Genomic DNA, 1,948 nt, shown 5'->3' on the forward strand with positions numbered 1-1,948 from the left:
TCCTATAATATTATTTCTAATATTCCTTGATGACTTGTGTATAACCCAATAATAAAACTAATTTGTTTGAGTCAGCTAATTTTTTGACTCTGAAAGAAGTTCAACAGAAAAGTAAAAAAAAAGTCTGCTTTGATTAAAAAAAATATTAAGCACGGAGTATCATATTTGTCTTTCCGAAACAAAAGTGCATAAAAGACTTTGAAGTTATCATCGAACTTAAAAAGAATAAGAAAGAAAACTTACTTAAACCTGCATGACCTGCAACCCGCACCGTCCCGCATCAATTTTTATGAAAAGGTATTTCAACCCGCCCCGCCCGCACCCGCATAACTGTAAACCCGCCCCGCCCCGTATAGCCTTAAACCCGCACCGCACCACCCGCCCCATTTGCCATCCCGAGATCAATTTGCTTCTGCTATTGATTCTAATTCTAAAACAAGTTAGCCTGTCCTCGTCTGAACTTTTATAAAAACACGATCTCGTTAAGTCATGTCACTAAGTTAAATTAAAAATATTAAAATTAAAAATAATTTTCCAAAAGAGAAATTTGTTATTTCTTTTCGAACATACTAAAAAGAAAAGTGTCAAATAAAATGAGGATACAAAGAGTCCTAGTATTGAAAAGTACTTCTGCAATCAAAAATCAAAATCACATTAAAATTATTGATTATTACATGCCACCAAGCCACCACCAAAAATCTTTCCCCCGATGTTTCTTTTTCTTCAAAGAAAATAAAAATAAATAATGAGTTAGATTGACCTATGATTTACATTAGACTTGAAATTCCATTACAAATTCATGACTCGTATAACCCCTTCAAGGAGAAAGTCGTCATTGACAGAAATTTCTCCATTCACAAGGCTCAAATCCGATATTGTTGATTAAAGATGACGGGATTTCATTCATACTATCACATTCATTCACAAGGCTCAAATCCGATATTGTTGATTAAAGATGACGGGATTAATTTCATTCATACTATCACATCCCTTTGTGAAAGTTTCATTACTACTACTACTACTCTGATCACTTGAACTCAAAAGATGTTCCAAGTAATCAACACCCAAATCTTCAAACATTATTGCATTAACATTCTCTTTTTTTACTTCCTTTACTTTATTATTTTTCTTCTTCCTCATAGAGTGTCTCCTTTTTAAAGCCAACACAGGTGAACAACCTTCTTCTACATAACACTTCATTCCATTAAGAGATTCCACAACTCTTTCCACTGGAAAATTCAAAATTGCCCCCGAACCTCGCGTCGAAAAAGCAGCTTGATCATAAGCCAAAGCAGCAGCTTCTGCACTATCAAATGTCCCTAACCATACCCTAATTCCATTTCTTGTTGAATCTCTTATTTCCGCTGCGAATTTGCCCCATGGCCGCCGCCTAACACCTCTATATGTCCTTTCCTTTGAGGGTTTTGGCTCAGAAACCGAGCTAACTTCCTCATAGTTACTGGAATCATGTGAACCCATAGCTAACACAGCAGAACCGTCCCTAGAGGTGGTTTCTTGAGCAAGTAAGCCATAGAGAAGCATCTCGTCGGAGTCGTTTACGTTGAAAGGAAGGGAAGAAGTGTTGATATTCAGATGGTAGAGCAAATTAAGAGAAGAAGAATCCATTGTTTCTATTTTTCAAAATGTTAGTTGGATTCAAAGAAAGAAGTGAGTACTCCGTTTTTAGTAGTAGTCCGTTACGTGGAGAAAGTTGTTGAAGATTGGTCCTCTTTTATAGTTCTAATCAAGACTTGCCCACTATGAAAATCTAGATACAATATTAAATTTTATATATTTGGTGTGACAGTAATATTATTAGAAAGTTAAAAAGAAAATAAAATACTACCTCCCTTTAAATTTAGTTGAACATATTTGACTAGGAACACATAGAGTTTTCTAAAAAAGGACTTTTGATGTTTGTGGTGTTAAGTATATAATAATATTTATG

General features: G+C 34.8%; 1 protein-coding gene across 1 annotated transcript; it reads right to left on the reverse strand.

Annotated features, from left to right (window-relative positions):
• Positions 1-593: 593 nt before the first annotated feature.
• Positions 594-1,687, reverse strand: LOC107815953 (ethylene-response factor C3-like). Its single transcript, XM_016641603.2, has one exon. It carries the CDS (start codon positions 1,624-1,626, stop codon positions 931-933), a length of 696 nt encoding a protein of 231 aa, XP_016497089.2. The 5' UTR covers positions 1,627-1,687; the 3' UTR covers positions 594-930.
• Positions 1,688-1,948: the final 261 nt, after the last annotated feature.

The sequence above is a fragment of the Nicotiana tabacum genome, chromosome 21, assembly GCF_000715075.1.
Source record: "Nicotiana tabacum cultivar K326 chromosome 21, ASM71507v2, whole genome shotgun sequence".
NCBI classification, from domain to species: Eukaryota; Viridiplantae; Streptophyta; class Magnoliopsida; order Solanales; family Solanaceae; genus Nicotiana; species Nicotiana tabacum.

Coding starts and splice junctions, on each gene's coding strand:
- LOC107815953 (XM_016641603.2), bottom strand. CDS start 1,626: ATGGATTCTTCTTCTCTTAATTTGCTCTACCATCTGAATATCAACACT.